Below are 19,398 nucleotides of genomic sequence, written 5' to 3' on the forward strand. Positions count from 1 at the left end.
TTTCAAAATCATACCTGATAAGTGACTATTATCCAAAATATGCAAATAACCCTTCAAACTCAAGAATTAATGCTATACTCGTTAGGAGAAAAATGGTCAAAGACCTTAGCCTCAATAATAAGGGAGAGGAGCATATTCAAAGACACTCTATATCCTAAATCGTCAGGGAAAGGAAGACTAAATGGAACAACTCCACACATCTATTAAAAACCTCCAGATCTTGACGACACCAAATGGGAACAAATAACATGGAGCAGAAGAAATTCTCATTCAACCGCGGTGGGAAGGCAAAGGGTACAAACACACCAGAAAGCAGTCCACCAGTTTCCGAGGCAACTGATCATAGAGGCCTGTGAGGCCTCAGGTCAAGGTACCTGCTGCAAAAGCATGGCAACCTGAAAGCAAGCATGGTGAGCTGAATTCCAGTTCGCGAAAGGGGGAAAAGGGAGAAATGTTACCCAAAGTTGTCCTCTGAGCTATACATGTGTGCTTGTCCCATGGTTCAAGTGCTCAAAATACACAGGCACATAAACAGTAATAGATGGTGATGATGATGATGATGATGATGATGATGATGATACAATCATGAGCACCCTCCTGTCCTGTGAATATAGCTTTCCTTAAACTGTAGGGGACATAGAGATCTTTGGGCTCACAGACACGCATTAGAGGGAACCTAGAAGGCAAAGCACACAAGAAAGGAGGGTGGTGAAACCTGTTTTCTGCACGCAAAAGCCCACAGCTGAAACAAATATGCCTACTAGCCTGGTGACCTTTGTGCTATCTGTGTGGCTAGAGACGTCTCTGCTCCTGGACCCTCCTCCAGGGTCCTCCAGACCCTTCTTGTAGATTTTTCTCAGTCAATCCTTAGAACCCATCTTTTATGGACTTTGCCAAGTTTCACATAGCAAAACTCTTTCTATGCTCTTCTTTCTGTATACTTTTTTTCTCTAGCTTATACATCTCAACACATTTTTCAGGCAATGTAGGAATTACAATGATATTACATTCTGTTTTTCAAGTGAATGATTATAAATGAATACAGGTAAAACATGTTACATGTTTTTACATATTACCTTTACATATTACATTTTACATATTACATGTGAAAAACAAATTATCCCAAAAACCCATGTATATTCATTCTGAAGAAACTTGTTATAGATTAACTGTGTAGGCAAGCAAGGTATTCTTCTGTCAGGTCTTTTACTGGCAGGCTACATTTAGCAGTAACAAATAAAGAGCCAATTACATCATTACTTATCTTGAAAGGTAATCTTAAAGGAATCACTAACCTGTACTTTTATATATGAAAAAGAATCAGCCAGCTCTACTTTAAATCTTTAGGGAACACACTCAATCACAAATAGTTTTTATATCAGGAGACTGAGGGCAAAACTGGGTACAAGGAATTAATCATCACCTTTCGTCATCAACCAACCCTAGCAAGAAAAGTGCATCAGCTCGTAATAATTGGACTGCTTTGTTCTTGTTTCCTGACCTCAACAAGATCTTCACTCAACCATGTGTCTTCCTAAAACCTTAGATTGTCTTCTTGGGTTTTCCACCTCAAAGCTATTATCGAAACATCTGATCTAACTTGAAGTTATTTTAAGGTGGTTTTTTTTTTCAGTTAATGATGCACTTGAAATCCTCTGACCACATCTCCCAAAATTAAGGTTAAAAGAATTTAAGCTGGGTAAGCTACTAGGACTACACTATCTTTCTCAATCATTAACCTAAGTCGCAGTCCATAGGTCTTCTCTCAATAGAAACTCATGTGTTCTGGCTCTGTGACACTTCCTTGCTTATATTGTTAATCATCAAAACACTATTTAATCTAACATTATTATTGTCGGTGAGGTAGTACAGAATAATAAGAAATCACCTTTAGAATCATCCACAGGTAAAAATGCCAAAATGTTTCCATGAGATAAGCACACCGCATTACAGGCAGTAGAGCCCCACACCCATTCACACCATGCAAATACCAGAGTCAGATAGCAGTAGCAAACATGGAAAAGCACAGCAGAAACAAAAGACTTTCCAGGGTCTGTGCTCTTGGGCCTTGCCTATCCGAGATTCACCCATTAGGGTGCCTCCTCCTGGTGGGCTGAGATCTTGAACTTCAACTACCACCTGCTGCTCCTCTGACAAGGCCACCAGCCCAGCAGGACCTCATGCTTGCAAAACATGTATGCAGTCTTGCCCTAGAGCCATCTGCAGCCACTAGAAAATTTTCACTTGAAGCTCATGTTTTACTTGTGATGTTTATTTGCATATCCACTCAGTCTTTCAATGGATTCATCCTACACCAGACACACACAATCTGCTAACGTGCGAAGATTAGAAAAGGTAAAATATGTGAGCCTTGTATCACTGACCTAATCGGTGATGTTTACTAGGTCCTTTGTGCATGTAAAAGACGAATAAGATACAATATCTGTGGTCCAGAAGGTTAAAACACATACAACCTAATAGTAGCATGCTCGTTTCTTCATTCAGTCAACAAACTTTTACTGAAGGCTCAAAGGACCTGTTTTGGGTACTAGAGAAAAATCAGTGGAGAAAGTAAAGCCACTGTTTAAGGATTAGCAGGTGCTGCAGAAATGAACACACTTTCAATAAGCAATTGTTTCAGTGAAGAAATGTGGGTGCCCTCACGTAGGAACTGAAGAAAGATCAGGGCGGACATGAGAAAGCAAAGAGGAAGAATCCTTGTCAAACTGAGAGATGTCACCGAGCCAAAAGTGTCTACACAAATGGCTCCATCGTTGGGTTATATAAAGGTGGAGGCATATAGGTATATACACAAGTACGCATGTGAACCAAGAGTCTGTCTGAGTCCATGAGAACACACATTCCTATGTTTGTATCGAAGTGTGGGATGTGTGAAGCCCAGCTCGCCCATGTGTGTGGCACCACAGCAGTGCACATAGCGAGCCCTCATCAGCAGACAATAAATCAGAAACACGTCCTCTCTCGCTCCATAGATATCCTGTTAGGATCCTCGGATTTATTGCCACTGCTGCTGTTGTTTGAGTTTATGTTGCTTCGGTGTTCCTGTCATAACATAATTTCTGCTTTCTGCTAAAGGAAAAAAAAAAACGGTAACTGGTTTCATATACATAAGTTTTTGGTGATTTGTTTTGCTGGCGAGGTTAGCCGATTAGGACAGAACATTCAGTGAGCATCAACCTGCATTTGCTTGAACTAAGTGGCCGTGGAAATAACCTAAATATTTAATTAGACAACCTGAGTATGAGAACCACTAACCTAGAAATACTGAAAAATACCGTGAAATAGTACAGAAAACTTCTGGTTCATCACCAAATAACAGCAACCGACAAATCGATTTAAAACTTTAAAGGCAAAGGGAGTGGACTTCTGCTTGATTCCCAGGGAAGGGAGCAAGCACTGGATTCAGCGCCCTCGTCTTCAGAATACAGATAATCTAGAATCTGCCAGCATCCATCCAATAGGTAAGTTCTAAATTATCAGAAGGTAAGAATTTTGCCAGAAGAAAATCTTTGGCTGTGATTTCCCACAAGCCTATAGAATTTTCGTCTTTCCAGATGATCACTCGGAAGGAAATAGAAGCAAAATCCTAAATGTTTGACAAGGTAATAACTGAAGGCTAAGGGATGCCACGGGGTCCGCCAGTTGCCAAGTCTGTGTTCCCAGAGTCTGAAGAAAGGGACAAAATAATATGCACTTTACTTTAAAAGAGTAAATAAGCTAAGCATTAAAAATAGACTCTAAAAAACTCGTAAATTATTTGCTCTTATGCCCCCAGCCTGACAGGATCTCAGCTCTCCACGAGCCTGGAATCGATGTGTGGATCAGGCTGGCCTCAGACACTCTTACAGAGACCTCCCTGCTCCTTCCCTGCCTCCTGAGTGCAGTGATGAAACCCTCTACTCCAGCCGTCTGCTCCAATATGTGCAGGAAAGTCCCTAGAGTTGGTTTGCATGGGCCTGAGCCATCTTCAGCACCCTGTAACATCCTCTTTCACAATCCAGACACTCTCTTCTGTGAGATTAGCTCTTCAGAAAGCAAGTTGGTCGCTAAGAACTGTGCAGCAGAGGGCGCTTCAGGCTTTCCCTGAGAGTGTGAGACTTACTGGCTCAGAACTCCCTGGGCATCGGTCTCCATGGTAACGCTGAAGCCAGGGAAGCAGTCTGCTGTTCACTCCACAGCAGGCCAGCCTAATCAGAAGGCAGAGCCAGGGTAGAGTTTGATCCCTGTTCAGGCATATTCACCAGGGCTATACCCTACATCCTTCCATGGCCCTGACGATGAAACTTAAGTGTTTCTGGACACTAGGCCTATGTTTGGTAGTCAGCCAACTTTCCAAGACACTGGTCAAAATTCCCAAACTGCCAACTATCCATGACCCGGGATTTATACGCGAATGTGTCGACAGCCATAATGAAATGCGAGGCAAGGTGAAGCCCTCGGCAGCCAATATGCTTTACCTGGTGAGATGGGGACCGGGGTGCCGTCCAGAAGGATGAGTCTAAGCAGGAGAGGGCTCTTAAATCAACCGTTTGTTCTTTTTTGTCTTTCAACTGCATCTCATATGATCCCCAATTAATTACTTTTTTAAAAAATTATGTCTTTACTAAAGAGCTAAAATTAGCTGAAATTTATTTATTAGATTAGGATAATTTTATTGTAAAGAAATATGTATTAATCAATTTAATCTTTTTCTTTATTTCAGAATTGGGACAAGGAATTAGCACGATTAGCCAAATTATGGACTAGGAAGTGCAAATATTCACATAATCCCTGTATTGCAAAACGATATAGCTGCATGGTGGATTATGACTTTCTTGGAGAAAATCTATATTTAGGGCCAATAAACAGTACACCAAAGGAAATAATTTCTCTTTGGTCTAGTGAACAAAGATATTATAATTTTGAAAATATGACCTGTTCTAAAAGTTGTGACCATTATACACAGGTAGGTACTTAATGGGTTATTAATTAGTTCTTATGTTTATTTTAGTGACAAAAAACAGTTTTTGGTATTTTCTTCTATATTCATAAAAAAACCACTCCATTTTTTGCGTATCCCATTAGCTGAGTGTAGCTTTTCTGATCTTTAAAAAATGCTACTATGCTGCCATTTTCTTTACATTACTTACAGGAAATCTACTGTAACCCTCTTGTTCTGTCCTGTGGCTTTTCACACCTGTGATTGTGTTTACTTCTTTCTAGTCCTGATCAACTTTCCATGAGGTGTCAGGGTCAGCTCCACCTTCCTTGGGCTTTAGAAACTTGAGTTTACCATACTAAGTCTATAGAGTAAAAACACATTTGCAAAATATGGGTTGCTGTTTCTTAAAATAGTTCAGTCTCCCTTCCCTCTGCCTAGTACCAATGTTGGAAGTGTGTTTGAGCCAAGCCAGTTTGATGCCTCTGTTATGTTTATGGACTTTTTCTCTCTGTGATCATTTTGATAATTTTACCCCTGTGCCTTTAACTCACAATCATTTCTTCCATCTACCAATGTCACGCTAATATGATTTAATTTACTTTCTTTTTCTTTTAGACTTCAAAATATGATTATATAATATTCCCCATCCCTTGATTCCCTCAATCACTTCTCCTGTCCCCCGCTTACCATCTCTCAAATTCATGCCCTCCATGTCGCTAACTGCTACTATATATGCATGTGTTTTCCTAAATACATAAATACAACCTGTTCAGTCTGTAAAATGCTACTCACATATATGATATCAAGACTGACCACTTGGTATTGCATAACAAATTTGGGGTTCTTCTCTCGGGAAGGCTATTTCTCCTACTCCTAATGTTCCTCAGCTGTCTGTAGATCTTGGTCTAGAGTTAAAGTCCAGTGAGATTCCTTACTTCATTGTTAGCACATCTATTGGTGTCTCCTTTCTTCAGGGCTGGTTTAAGCATCCGTGTTGATGAAGCTTACTAGGCTTAGCTTACACTCCCTCTCCCACTCTGATGCCTATACCTTGTGGACAGGACCCTTGTGTACAGGTATAGATGTACCAACTGAGGTTGGGCACCGCATGCTCTCCGCATTGTAGTCTCCTGTACCGAGATCTATCTATAGAAGATGTTTCTTGGATAAAGGGTAAGACCTATACTTTTCTGTGGATATTAAGATAATTATGCAGAATGCAGCCAAAAACTATGCTGCTTTAGTAAAGTGGCAGTTGTAGGTTCTCCTCCAAATTTATGATGTCACTCTCTAGGTAGCTGGCTGTGTTTCCAGTAGCATACGTGAGTTCCTTCTTGTTGATAGCACCTTATGTACGATTAGAGAACTGTTGGTTGCTGCCAAAGTATTTTTGAGATCTCATCTGTATAATACCTTGTCACCTGCAATTAGGATACTTTGACATCTTTCCTGTTGCCTTCTCTTTGATTTCCTTTCCTTGCCTTACTGCTCCATTTGTACTTTGAACACATTACAGTTTTATGAAGAAAATTTATAGCTCTATTTGTCCCCATTGAAAAATAAAACAAAAGAAAAATCAAAAGAGAATTGGCCGACATTTCTTGAGTTAGAGTTATCAAGGATATAGGAACAAAAGGTTTGTGGAATCTTCCTTTGTGGTTATGGAAAGTAAACAAGGCCAGGTACCTGGCAGGGGAGGAGTCCCTGCTTAGAGACAAAGAGTGGCTATTGAGTGAAGCTGTGAAGATGAAGTCAAGATTACATTGGAGACCCCATGGTGTTGGAGATGCCAGAGTTATGGTCTAATTTCCATACATGAAGTGGAGCCAACACAAGAGGGAGAAATGTGCTGCAGTCAGCAACAGTGGAAGGGAAGAATCATCTAAGGGCACTGCCAGCAGACACAGAGCTTTAGAATTTAGGCCTCTCTTAAAGGGGCTGCAGCACACTGCAAGCAAAAATGCTGGCTACCAAGAAGCCATACTTAACTCTGTTCTTTTGTGTCTAGAATTCCTTTTTAAGCTCTCTCAGACTTTAAGTGGATTTACTCACCCATGTTAGTGTGCCAATTTGTTGTAAGGAGGCTGCTTGTTCATTTTCTGGCTGTCCAGACTCCCGAAATAACCACACAGAAACCATATTATTTAAATCACTGTTTGGCTCATTAGTTCTAGCTTCTTATTTCCTAACTCTTACATCTTAATTTAACACTTCTCCATTAATCTGTGCATCACCACGAGGTTGTGGCCTACCAGCAAAGTTTCAGCATGTCCGTCTCCAGCAGTGGTTCCATGGCTTCTCCCTGACCCCACCCTCCTTTCTCCCAGGATTCACTTTATTTCTTCTCACCTAGCTCTCTTCTATCCTATCAGGCCAGCCATTTTCTTTATTAACCAATGGTATTCACAGCATTCAGAGGGGAATCCCACATCAGTTGTGACCCTTTAAGAGACAAGCCCTACTTACTCCCTCCCTGCATCCACTGAGGCAAGCAGCTTTTCCTTCTGCTTCCAGCCTGAGTTCCTTCCTTTCCATTTCTCTCTCCTGAAGAGGCAGCTTCTGCTTCACTTCCTTCTCCCCACTTCTCTCCTTCTTCCCCTCTCTCTGTTTCTGTTTCTCTCTCTCTCTCTCTCTCTCTCTCTCTCTCTCTCTCTCTCTCTCAGTTTTTTCTCTCTGCTCTTCACCCTTCTCTCCTCCCCTCTTTCCCTTTCCCCTCCATAACCCACTAAATAAATACCCACTTTCTCTGCCAATCTGTGGGGGTGCAGTGATTTACTTATTTATTTATTTTTGTTTGTTTGTTTGTTTATCTGTTGAGACAGCGTTTATCTGTGTAGCAGCCCTGGCTGTCCTGTAGACCAGGCTGGCCTCAAACTCACAGAGTTCTGCCTCTGCCTCTCGCCTGCCTTTGAGTCCTGAGTGCTGGGATTAAAGGAATGTGCTATCATTGTTCAGACAGATGTCATTTTTCATTGTGAAGTCTGAACACTTTTCCAGTAGTAATGAAGTTGAAAGTCATATATGAAACAGCCACTCATGTGAATTCTTCTATTTAATAAATATGGGCTTACATACAGAGAGAATTTTAAGAGTCTAAAATGGTCATGGGGAGATGGCTGGCTGACCCTGAGGAAAACAGATGTAGTTAAAGCTCAAGTTCAAGGGCTTCTTGCTGCAGAATTCTTTCTTGTCAGGGAATGGCCAGTTTCATTGTTCTATCCAGTCTTCAGCACTCTCTGTTTCAGATTCTTCAAACAATGTATGCTCATGATCTCATTTACTCTTTATTGTGAGTAAAAGTATAGGGCCCTGAGAGAGGAAGGGACAGAATCCAAGACTGAGACAAACCTAAGACCCAAATCTAGATATTGTAATTATTAGATCTGAAATTCCAGGTTTAATCTACTGAAAGTCAGGATGTTAAGTAGGAGCAGAGCAGCCCACGCCATGTCTCTTAAATGATACTCATAAATGGCATCATGTGAAGTTTTATTCCTACAGAGTACTTGATTGAGTTGTGCAGATCAGCTACATAATTTATGCAGATCAGTACCAGGAGCAGAGTAAACATCATATGTAACGCTTACCTCTGAGTAAATGTTCTTGCTTTATAAGACATCAGTAAATTGACTGTTTTTATTTTGGCACCTACTGTATTTGTTTTTTGTTTTTTTATTTTTATTGATTATAGTAAGGTATACATTTTTCTCTGCTTCCATCTCCTCCTCTCCTCTCCCCTTCTACCCTCTTCCATGGTCCCCATGCTCCCAATTTACTCAGGAGATCTTGTCTTTTTCTACTTATCATGTAGATTAGATCCACGTATGTCTCTCTTAGGGTCCTCATTCTTGTCTAGGTTCTCTGGGATTGTGATTTGTAGGCTGGTTTTCTTTGCTTTATGTTTAAAAGCCACTTACGAGTGAGTATATATGATATTTGCCTTTCTGAGTCTGGGTTACCTCACTCAATATGATGTTTTCTAGATCCATCCATTTGCCTGCAAATTTCAAGATGTCAGCATCTTTTCTGCTATTTAGTACTCCATTGTGTAAATGTATCACATTTTCCTTATCCATTCTTTGGTCAAGGGGCATTTAAGTTGTTTTCAGGTTCTGACTGTGACAAACAATGCTGCTATGAATATAGTTGAACACATGTCTTTGTTGCACGGTTGAGCATCCTTTAGATACATACCCAAAAGTGGTATGACTGGGTCTTGAGGTAGGTTGTTTCCTAATTTTCTGAGACATCTAATATATATGTCAGATATTAGGGAAAATGTAATAAGCGTATATATGTACATATATTTATACACTAGCATAACGAATTGCTTACATGGATTGTCTTAATACATTACTCTTAATTCCTTTTCTTATAGGTAGTTTGGGCTAATTCAGTTAAAGTTGGATGTGCAGTTTCAAGTTGTCCTCATCTCTTGGGAAAATCAGCAGCACTATTTGTATGTAATTATACACCAGCGTAAGTTGATTTACTAAAAAAATAAAGTTCTACGTTGATAACAAATGTTTACAAAGCTGTGTGTGATAAAGCACCTTTAATTCCAGAGTGCAGGAGACAGAGGCAGTTGGATCTCTGTGAGGTCCAGGCAGTCCTTGTCTATATAATGAGTTCCAGGCCAGCCCATGCTACATAGAGACCTTATCTCAAAACAAAATAACAACAACAAAAGGCACAAATATTTACAAACAGTATCTTACGCTAGACCCTAAAGTATTTTTGATGACATCTCCCCCTGAAAAACTAATTTTAGAAGCGAAAATAGAATGGTAACAAAGTATTGCCTAAATGAAAAACCCTTCCTCTCAGAGAAGTTATTTCTTAAGTCTAAATATTAGAGGCTGGGACAATGACTCAACTAGTAAGATGTCTGTCTTGAAAGCATTAGGACCTGAGTTTGATCCCTCTGACACCGATGTAAAAGGCCAGCACTGTGGACACACCTAAAACACCAGCACTGCCAGTATGAAATAGGCAGAGTCCAGAATATGCCTGGGGCTTGCTGGCCTAGCCAGTCAATGAGCCACAGGGTCACAAAGAGACTGTCTCAGAAAGCATGCTCCAGAGTCACTGAGAAAGATGCCCAATGTTGGTCTTTACACACATGCACACACACACATGAATAGAGGCAAAGGTAATATAATAAAAACTGCCAGAAGATTACTGAAATGTAAAACATAAAAATGTCAGCAAACACCACTCTAATGAATGTTAATAACAGAATAAGAAAAAGAGCAATATTATTTTCTCAAGGGTACATTCTTTTGGAGGAAAGAATGTCATTTTAAATGTGCCATGGGTGGATTCTTGCTCAAATGAAAATGTAAACACAACGAAGTCTAAAAATGAAAATTTAGAACTCTAGCCCAAATATCTACTAATATAAAAGGAATATTTAAACAGGTGATAATATGATTCTTCAAGAAACAAAAATTTAAAGATAGGTATTTGTGAATAAAAACACAAAGAATAAATACATAGAAATGATTAAAAAAAACAAAGAAGGTAAGATAAGGTATGAGGAGACAGAAATGTGATTTACTGCTGTTCTTCCTTCTGCCTTTCATTGAGCAGCTAAAACAAGAATAACAAATACTGTCCCAACCACTCAGGCCAAATACAGTTTCTCCGAATGCAAAAAGATTGCTGTCATGCAGCATCATATTTCTTAAGAAGAAATCAAGAAAGACTAACCATTGATGAAAATCACTAAAGGACAGTATCACTTCCTATAGTTCAGGCTTTTGAAAAGAAAGAAGGGGGGTTGGAGAAAAGAGAGAAAAGGGAGAGAAAGATAAAGGAAGGGAAGAAAAAGAAAAGTGAAGGAAGGGAAGGAAAAAATGAATGGGAAACATTTTGATGGCTTGTTAGTACATAGGAAACAGGTCTTCTATTGAACAATAGCTGTTGCTGCTTTTCTTTTTAAATTTCATAACCTAGTGAAAGACAGAAACAGCTTGCATAAATGTAGGTAAAAATTTTTCAAAGCATCATTGACTCATGAATGGTCTCCATTTTCGCAGAGGAAATGAGAAGAACACCAGGCCTTACATACAAGGAGAATCCTGCTCCATGTGTAAAGCAGAAGACTGCATCAGTAATCTCTGCCGTAAGCAGAAAGGGAAAATAATATTGTATTTAGACAGATGTGTTTCCATAACTTCATTACAATTTTACATGTGGTCCCTTCCATTTCTAACCTCTTTAAGACTTGATTTTTTCTATGAGAATATAAAGCATTTTTCATAAGTTACATATAAATACATTTAGTTCAGCTAATTACACCCTTTACTATTTCCCCTTTCAAGTAAAAAGACAAAAACAAATTAAGTACAACTGAGATCTAGTTTGCTGCTGTGCACAAAGTAGCTATTGGTTGAAGTATTTATTTGCATTTGTTTATAGCCACGGTTATTTACTTGTTATTACTAGAATATTCAATTATTTAGATGTAAATACCAGTCCCCATGAGAATCATTATTAAAAACATGTTTATCTTCCATCCTGAGCTTTTTTATTAATTCTATTTGCTGTTTGACAGCTTCTTACCTCTATATTATTCACTCTCATTACTCTACACCCCCATTAACTCCCCCTCATCCCTATCAAACTCCCATTATTCCTACCAGTTCCTTCCTCACACTCAGGACTTGAACTTTTATTTTCTGAGCCATTTACTTTGACAAGAGTCATTATGTGACCATTGGACTGGAAATGCCCATTGGAGCCTGTTGAGGTCATCAGTGGGTACACAATTGAAGGCAGTGATTCCTCATTCCCTGAAACTACCAATAGAATATAGTTCAGGGGTAAGGAGAGGGGTCCCTTGGCTCCTTCCTCCCTTCTTCCTGAGTGTTGAAAAGATTGTTTTGGGTTTTGTTTGTTTGTTTGTTTGTTTTGCAAGACAAAAATGGTTCACAGTGCTGAGAAGATAGATTCATGGTTGAATCACTCAGTCATAGAATACTTAATTAACTATGGGCTAGGATTGGTACAAGGCTTAGCTGACCTCTACTTTGCCAACTTCCATGGGTCTCTGGTACATGTGCTTTCCTTTCAGTCTTTCCTTGGAGGGTTCTGAATGTGCAAATACCCAGCAGTTCAGAATTGTTGGAAACTTTGCTATTCAGAGCACTGGAGCCTAGCCGTTTAACCTTCTCTTTTCTTTTACCCCTTCACAATTAAACAAGTCAGTTGGCTATAATATGGGCATCTTGTAGGATTATATCCCTCCCCTTGTCTTTTCACCTGAATCTTACCCTTCAGTTCTCTAAGGTTGTCTGTCTAACACTGGGATACTAATAAAACCTCTACTGACTTCTCTCTATCTAAACATCAGCCTGTGGCTAACAACAACAAAAGTCTAGATGTTTTTAGCCTTAATCTTGAGCCCAGAATCAACAAGTAGACCCAGGGTGAATATAGTTTATTGTATTGTACCAGCTCATCCCTCTGTGGGTCTCCTGCCATGAGATCCACATTCCTCCAGTCTGCTGCTTCAGTAAATTTCTTATGTTCCTCAACATTGTTTTGTTGTATATGATTAAGATGTCATGGTTGTGCCTGATCAGAGCCTTTGTCTATCACAAACTACTCCATCCAGCGATCCAATATCTCTGACAAAGGGGATATAACACTGAACCTTGAAATGTGTGGCCAGAGAGCATGCTAAGGTTTGGTGCCTGATTGGGAGATATTTCTTCATCTTCATTTTTTCCAAATTATTCAGAAATTATTTGAGTGTTCTTGTCCCTTTGGCTTTGCACATTCATTTTAGAGAAGACTATCCATCCCATATAATCAACTCTGGTAAGTACATTGGATTTAGAGAGAAATTGGACTTTCATGATCTCTTAAAAATTAATAGGAAGTTATAAGTTGAGGGGTGTAGAGGTAGCTCACTGGTTAAGAGTGTGTACTGCTCTTTCAAAGGATCCAGGTTCAGTTCCCAGTACCCAGGCAGCTCACCACTGTCTGGACCTCTAGTTCCAGGGTATCCAAAACATTCTTCTAGCCTCTGAGGTTACTTGCAAAAAACCCACACTCAGATATAAACATAGACACATAATTAAAAATAAAATCTTTTAAAAATGATAAATTTAGAAAGAAATATTATCACTTGGAGTACTTTCATTGAAAATAGTGATTTGGGTGTTTTGAAGTCTTTTAGTTAAATTTTGAAATGTTCACAGTAGTGGCTTTGAATATCAAATTAGATTCCTCACAGAAATACATGTGTCACTATTATAAATATTTTAAATAACATTTCCTAATTTTTTCTGATCTAAAAAAGTTTGAATGTGTTTACATTTTAGTCTATCGCTCTTCTGAGTTAGTTACCAAACTTATCCACTTCTAATATCTTTTAGATTCACGACAATTCTGTTACTTGTAGAAATGAGTGTAACTTGTGGTCATTTCTCCAGTCTTTATATCCATTATTCATTTTGCTGAAAGCAATAGACAGTTCATCTCCCTTCAATACTGAACTTACACTGTGATAGTGGACACCTTCTCTTCTTCCTGACTTTAAATAAAATAGTATTTCAACATTATATGTTTTTGCTTTAGACTGTTTTTAATTTGACCTGGCTGTGGGTTGAAAGAAATACTCTTTTTGCTAAGTTTTTAACTTGAATAGATGCTTAACTTAAAAGTGTTTTATTCCTGCATCTTTGAAAAGAATTCTATGCTTTAATTGGTACATTAATGTTGAAAAATGTTTCAAAGAATTTCTACTACAGCACAACCACACTGTAAAATTTCAAAGAAGCTATGGGTTGTGATAAGCCAGTGATTCAACAATGAATCACTTTCCTCTCTATGACAAGCCCAATTTAGTCATGAAAGTTCCTTAACAAATGACTAGATACTTATGAATATTTTCTTTATTACTTTTGCATTGTATTTAGGAGATATAGTTGCCACACAGCTTCCCATCTTCCTTCCTCTGTATATGAATTTGGCTCCAAGTTATAACAGCTACAAAGGAAACTGGAAGTTGGAACCTTCTTTTGAAATTTTGGTTTCAGTGTACACAATGTGGATTATTCGATTTTTAAAAATTAGTTGTGAGACAATCTCTATAAAACCACCATGTTCATATTATGTATGTGTTAGCTACTGAATGAATTTCTATAATGACTATCTTAGTTAGGGTTTCTTTTATTTTCTGCTTTATTCTCTTTTTCAGTTAGGGTTTCTATTGCTGTCAAGATTCTCCAAGACCACAGCAAGTCTTATAAACGAAACATTTAATTGAGGTCACAGGTTACAGTATCAGAGGTTTAGTCTGTTACCATCATGGGAGGAAGCAGGCAGACATGTCCCTGGATAGGTCTTGGTCAGAAGGCTTCGGGAAGAAAACTATCTCACTGGGCAGAGCTTGAGCAAATATGAGCCCTCAAAGCCCACCTCCACAGTGACACACTTCCTCCAATGAGGCCACACCCACTCCAACAAAACCACACCTCCTCATAGTGCCACTTTAAGCTTATGGGGGCCAGTACATTCCAACTGCCACAATGCCTATTTGACACTCCAGTTTTTAACTGCTTTGCCTGCAGCTATGTTTCATCTAAGACCTATGATGGTTTGATGTGTTTTCTTTTCCTTTTCTGCTGGTCAGTCTTTATTAATAAATGTGCAGCTTAGTTGACTTCCTTTTTAAAAGACAGGAATATTGGCATCGTTTAAATATGTAAGTGTTAGAGCCAGACAGGATGAGGAACGATTCAGGGAATTATATACAGCGAATCACACAAAGCGATTTGAACACAAAGCAAAGAAAGGCATCAACAAATTTTAACTGTCATAGAAGTCCCTCATTATACTTTACTGACCCAATATATATTTTCATAGTGCGAGGCATTCTGAACTGACCTCTTTTGTTCCTTCTATCTATTCCATTTAGAAATGAATGGGAGCTCTCCCTTCACTGATTTCCCTTTTCTGATAACCGTGATGTCCAAAGCTTAAAATCATGGAACATGGTAGGAAGCAGAAAAAAAAAACATCAGTGAATGGGGCAGTGAGCGAACGAAAAGAGTGAATTTCTAACACACACGCGGTCCTGTTAGAATTCAAAATAAGGAGAAAATTTAGAGGTGGGAAAGAAGAGTTTGGGGCAAGGACAGCAATTAAAATCATAGTTAGAACTTCACCTAAAAGAACTGAATTTTCCTCAGAAACCTAAACTTGGCATGGTGGAATGCCAAAATAAAGTTAATTTTCTGTGGTTTTGCTTGTTTTAGATATTTATGCTTCGAACCCAAGGACATTCTAAAATATGTATTGGCATGTCACTGTTGTTAAGCAATATTGTTTTAAGTCCAGTCAGGTTTAAGAGTTTTGATTTTGAAGTTCAAGAGTCTTGATTACCTTATTTTAAAAGCTAGAAAATCCATTCAACGTTTTCATTTTCTGTAACCTTTCTCCATTTTATTAAAGCTCCATAAATTATACATGATCATAAACATAATAATATTTCAGCTATTTTTGCTTTTTGAAATTAAATTTAACTTTTAATTGTTGTGTTTTATTGACAGTTTATGTGAATGAGGGAGCAACTCAGCAGAGAGCATGCCATCTTCTCACGCTAGGTTTTATTCTGTATAGACTATTTTAATTGTTATTTCTATTCAGAAGAAATTTCTAAATGTTATAATAAAGACTATTTTCTGAGTAATTAAAACTCAAGATCTGTTTAGTTCCTTGTTACATTATCTACATTCTTGTCTAAAATTTAAAGTCAACATCTACTTTCAATTCAAAAAGATACATATATATATACATCTATATAGCATATATAATATATGCATGGATAGATAGTAGGTAGTATAGAAACTGGGAAGCAGAGGAATGAAGTTAAGGCTGTGTTTTTATGTCCTAAGGTTGTTTGCTGATAATGCACATGTATGTGTGTCTGTGAGTGGGTGTGTGCACATGTGAAGACCAAAGTTCAGATCCTCAGCACCCATGGGTGCCGGGGTCGGTGTGGAAGTCCACCTAATTCCATCATGTGGGAAGTAGAGACTGAGGTTTCCAGAGCACGCTGGCTAACTAGATAGACTCCAGTCAGCAAGCTCAGAATTTAACTGAGAGACCGTACCTCAAAATAGAAGGTGGGGAGCAACACAGGAAGACATCTTAGTCAATCTTGGGCCAACAAACATGCACATGCACCACAAATGTACATCTACACACACGTGAACACACATACACCGAAAAGAAAATGGAACAGACTGAGAAAAAGAGTCAACAAAGTTAAAGTATGCTACTATGCAGAGGACAAAATCATACATTTTTTTGTATTTTTAACTTTATTCCTTGTTTGTTCTCATTAAATGAAAACAAAAAAGTTATGTTTTTAGTTTTCATAAAATTTAAATCATCAAATTAAACTTCTAGAGGAAGAAGCAGATAGTCTGAATAGGCCTATGCCTATTAAATAAATTGAAGACATAATTACCCAAACGGAAAGGACCAGGCTCAGATAAATTCACTAATAAAACTTAGCGAACATTGAAGAATGCCATTGTACATAGGCAGAGGCTGCTGGATCTCTCAGTCTGAATTCAACCTTCTCTCTAGACTGAGTTTCAGGACAGCCAGGGCTACATAGGGAGACCTTGTCTTAAAAACAAACAAACAAAAAACAAACCAAAACAGAGTGTTTTTAAACTGTGGTCTACATCTTTTGTAGAAGACAAAAAGAAAAAGAAATACTTTCAAACTCAATCTATTACGCATTGAATTTTTGCACACTACACCAAAGGCATGATTCATAACAAAAAGAACTGAGATAAGCTATACTACATTGTGATTTTTAAAAAATCTCCTAAGTTGCTGACAAGCAAGAAAAAGACAAAGTACTTTCAAAATTATACTTGATAAGTGACTGTTATCCAAAATATGCAAATAACCCTTCAAACTCAAGAATTAATGCTAAACTTGTTAGAAAAAATGAGCCAAAGACTTTAGCCTCAATAATAAGAGAGGAAGAAAGCATATTCAGACACTCTATATCCTAAATCATCAGGGAAAGGAAGACTAAATGGAACAACGCCACACACCTATTAAAAACCTCCAGATCTTGACAGCACCAAATGGGAACAAATCACATGAAGCAACAGAAATTCTCATTCAACCTCGGTGGGAAGGCAAAGGGTACAAGCACACCAGAAAGCAGGTCACCAGTTTCCGAGGCAACTGATCATAGAGGCCTGTGAGGTAGCTCCTCAGGTACCTGCTGCACAGCATGGCAACCTGAAAGCAAGAATGGCAGAAAGGGAGAAATGACACCCCCAAAGTTGTCGTCTGACTTATATATGTGTGCCTGTGCCATAGCACAAGTGCTCAAACACACAGACACATAAACAGCAGCAACAAATAATAGTTATCATAATAATATAATAATAAACAATTATGAACACACTTCTGCCAGAAGACCGATACGCATGCCTTTGCTTTGCCTGCAGGAGGCGCGCTTGTAGCAGCTTTGTTTATAACTGTCCAAACTTGGAAGCAACCAATATGGCATTCCTTCAATGGATAATGAAATAAATTGTTCCACTGAGAAATGGAATATTACTGTGTCGAAAAGAAATAAGCTATCAAACCTATCAAACCATTAAAAAAAAAAACGTGAAGGAAATTTCAGTGCAACACAGCAAGAAAAGCATCGTGTGACCAGTTTACACGTTGCATGGGGTCAACTGTACAACATTCTTGAAAAGACAAACTGCAAAAAGAGTGTTTGCTGAGATGCTGGAAGGAGAGAGAGATGACTATCTTGGAGGAATTTCTGAGCACAGAGACTCCTCTGTGTAACACTAATGTTATTCGTTTGAATAGTGTGTAAATGTAGCGATGAATCATTATACATCTGCCCAAATCCAGAGAATGCACTGCATCCAAAATGAACCTTAATATGAACTATGAAATCTGGACAATAACGTGCCACCATGGGCTCATCAGTTGTAAGAAACATATACACTAGTGTACTTGTTTTGCTTTGGTTTGGTTGAGTTTTGGCAGTACATGGAAGATTGTTAATGAATGTGGGGATTGGGGAGGGTTTTTCACTTTGTTGTTTTGGAATACAGTCTTATGTAGTCAAAGCTGGTCTGAACTTCCTGTGTGACCTAGTCTAAAAGTCATAATTTCTTTGTCTTAGAATCCCGTGTTCTGGTCTTATAGGAATATACCATCATGCTTAGCTCCAGTGAAGGATGCTGGTACTAGAAAAGGCTTCATGTTTTGCAAGGACAGAGATCACATGAGACACATCTGTACTTCTCCACCTATAAATTCCCTCTTAAAGAGCCTATCTTTTGTTAAAGAAATGTCTAAATAAAACCAAAAATTACCTTCAAGGTTCAGTGGCAAGATTGCCTCAGGCAAATTACTTGACTACCCCCCTCCCCACACACACACATACACGATGACTTTCCATCTGTTCGAGGAGATACAAATTCTAAGCATTTCATAAAGTTATCATCTGACTGAGTTCATATTTTCCAACTATTTAAAATAGTGACAGACAAATTTGATGAGATAAATTAAAAATAATAGTCACAACTGCATTGTAATTTACTGTTGATAAATGATTTGTAGCACTGGGTAGACTTACTCCTACTTTGTTCAGCTTTGGGGTCTAACATATGGGAAGTATTAAAAAAATTATCAAGATAAGCGAGACGCAAGTAATGGCAGAGCTGCCAAGGAGATGGGGACTTTTCTATATAATTGATCATAGAATTTGACCACCAACAGTTTTTATTACATTAGAGAATATTCCTGACAAACAGGGTGCATGCAAGTGTCAAAACATCTTCCAAATACAAAATCGCCTCATTCATATTTGAGAGGAAGAACGATGTGTTGTCTACTGGTCCTTCCCATTCATTTAATAAGCTGCCTCGCTACAAACACCGAAAGAATAAAGGTATGACTGAAGTCATCCTGTTTAGGATGTACTGCTTTTCATCACGTGAATCAAAGATAATTTTTAACAATTCTTTATAGTTATGTTTGGATAAGACTTAAAGAGAATCTTCTGTCCCTAACAGAGACAACAATAAAAGCAATCACAACTCAATAGATAAGAAAAAAAAAATGAGCTGGATGCTCGTCCCTAACACGGGAAGAATGACCATTTCCCTTTACACAATTACAAGGTATCTCGGACTTCTCAATCACTCAACACTTGGGGTATAGCCTAATGTCTTACCAGGAAACGAAGACACGCCGTTCAGTGTCCAAAATGAACTCGAGATAATGCTCAATAAGCATTGTGAAAAACGTACTCGTTTAACTCAAGTCTGACTTCGGTCAAAAAGCAGACATTGATCATGATTTTTTTTTTCTCCCCGCCCACTTCTCCCTCCTCCTTCTCTTCCCACATAAGAGCCCTTCGCCGACCCGTAGATTGGCAG

General features: G+C 38.5%; 1 protein-coding gene across 1 annotated transcript; it reads left to right on the top strand.

The window, feature by feature from the left end:
* Positions 1-4,175: 4,175 nt before the first annotated feature.
* On the top strand, positions 4,176-15,647 carry LOC125390102 (GLIPR1-like protein 1). The gene is made up of 5 exons (XM_087901986.1): positions 4,176-4,481; positions 4,724-4,966; positions 9,321-9,421; positions 10,984-11,069; positions 15,508-15,647. The coding sequence occupies exons 1-5, from the start codon at positions 4,287-4,289 to the stop codon at positions 15,585-15,587; spliced, it is 705 nt and encodes a 234-aa protein (XP_087758112.1). The 5' UTR covers positions 4,176-4,286; the 3' UTR covers positions 15,588-15,647.
* Positions 15,648-19,398: the final 3,751 nt, after the last annotated feature.

Source organism: Myodes glareolus, chromosome 26 (genome assembly GCF_982192425.1).
Source record: "Myodes glareolus chromosome 26, mMyoGla1.1, whole genome shotgun sequence".
Taxonomy (NCBI): domain Eukaryota; kingdom Metazoa; phylum Chordata; class Mammalia; order Rodentia; family Cricetidae; genus Myodes; species Myodes glareolus.